Source organism: Austrofundulus limnaeus, unplaced genomic scaffold (genome assembly GCF_001266775.1).
Source record: "Austrofundulus limnaeus strain Quisiro unplaced genomic scaffold, Austrofundulus_limnaeus-1.0 Scaffold512, whole genome shotgun sequence".
In the NCBI taxonomy this organism is placed as follows: Eukaryota; Metazoa; Chordata; class Actinopteri; order Cyprinodontiformes; family Rivulidae; genus Austrofundulus; species Austrofundulus limnaeus.
The window spans coordinates 205,136-206,811 of record NW_013952914.1 but is presented as its reverse complement, the minus strand read 5'-3'; the positions used below and the strand labels follow the sequence as shown (position 1 = coordinate 206,811).

The 1,676-nt window shown below is 43.0% G+C and overlaps 1 protein-coding gene across 1 annotated transcript in view; it reads left to right on the top strand.

Annotated features, from left to right (window-relative positions):
• The window catches only part of LOC106530351 (E3 ubiquitin-protein ligase TRIM58), a 23,441-nt gene extending 22,048 nt beyond the window's left edge, over positions 1-1,393 (top strand). The window contains exon 4 of the mRNA XM_014025947.1: positions 7-1,393. Within this exon, the coding sequence (XP_013881401.1) occupies positions 7-705 (699 nt within the window). The 3' untranslated portion in view covers positions 706-1,393. The remainder of the gene's footprint in view (positions 1-6) is intronic.
• The last annotated feature ends 283 nt before the right edge of the window (positions 1,394-1,676 follow it).

Genomic DNA, 1,676 nt, shown 5'->3' with positions numbered 1-1,676 from the left:
ACCAAGAACTGGACCCAGGTCAGAGTTGATCCTCCATCATATGAGGGGACTGTGGTGAGAACTGTGCTTCAGCTGGAGGAGGAGGTCAGGGAGATCAGGGAGAAGATGAAGAAGATGATGTTTGAGGCTGAGCTGAAGAGAGTCCAGAAGTTTGACGTGGATCTGACTCTGGATCCTAAAACTGCTCATCCTTACCTCATCCTGTCTGATGATGGAAAACAAGTTCACCAGGGAGATGTGAAGAAGAAACTTCCAGACAATCCAGAGAGATTTACTAACTGGGTTTCTGTTTTATCAAATCAGAGTTTCTCTTCAGGCAGATTTTACTTTCAGGTTCAGGTTAAAGGAAAAACTGAGTGGGAGTTAGGAGTGGTCAAAAAGTCCATCAAGAGGAAGGGAATTATATCTTGGAATCCTCAAAATGGTTTCTGGACTCTTCAGCTGATAAATAGAAATCTGTACTCAGCTTCTGCTGATCCTCCAGTCCCTCTCAGTCTTGATCCTGGTCCTGAGAAGGTGGGGGTGTTTGTGGATTATCAGGAGGGTCTGGTCTCCTTTTATGATGTTGATGCTGCAGCTCTGATCTACTCCTTCACTGGCTGCTGCTTCACTGAACCACTCTACCCAGTCTTCCGTCCTTACCCTAATGATGGAGGTAAAAACTCAGTTCCTCTGATCATCTGTCCTGTCAATCAATCAGCCTGATGTTCAAAAGTCAACAGTTAAGTTCAGCTGGATTTATTTATTTTCTCCACATTTATCTATTTAGGTTTGATCTCAGAAACAACATACCATCTTTACTTATATATTTTTAGTTTTTCTCTCAAATGTTCAGTTTCTTATCAAACTTTTAAGAATTTTAAAATCAAACTGCAGACTAAAGTTGACGAGTTTACCAATCATCCTGCTTCAGATGTTTGTTTTTCTTATCACAGCTGTAAATATGGAGTCTGATGATTATTGAATAAAAGATTTAACAAAATTTTTGTTTTATTTGTCTGGTTTGGGGACAGAGACGTGGAACTTCTTCATAATCTCTGTGAGGTCAACCCTTCTGCCATTAAAGTGATTCAGTATTTTAAAAAAGTCTGGTYGGTCAGGTGCAGAAACAAATCAAACACAGAAAATAACAAAATGAGTTCACCAGGAAAACAAAGAGAAACTAACTCCTCTTTGAGAAGGTGTCTCCGTCCCCCTCAGAGACGAGACGTCTCCTCAAAGAGACGTTTCATCTGTTAACAGGATTTACTTCAGGATCAATAACTCCTCCTCCATCACCGCAGAAACATATTTCCTCCTCGACTCGGACCCAGAAACACAGACAGACTCCTCTGATGTGAACCCTGGTGGGTATTTCACACCCCCTCCTCCACCCTGTCAGTTCTACCCCCCTCCCCCAACTGTTTCATCCCAGCGTTCAAACCCCTCAGGCTGTGCCGTGAAACTCTCCTTTATGGCTCTGTCTGCCGTCGATGTAACCTTTGCTTCAGCTCTGGGTTTTCTCCTGCAGAACATATTTAACCCTCGGCTCAGCTCAGCTCTGGATCGGGTGTGACAGCTGTGTGCCGACAAGTCACACGAGCACAAACGCTTGTCCTTCAGTGAGAAGGAGAGGATAAACTGAGAAATACTAAAAAATAAAAATAACAGGGCCGGAGGTCCTTTRTTCCACAGAA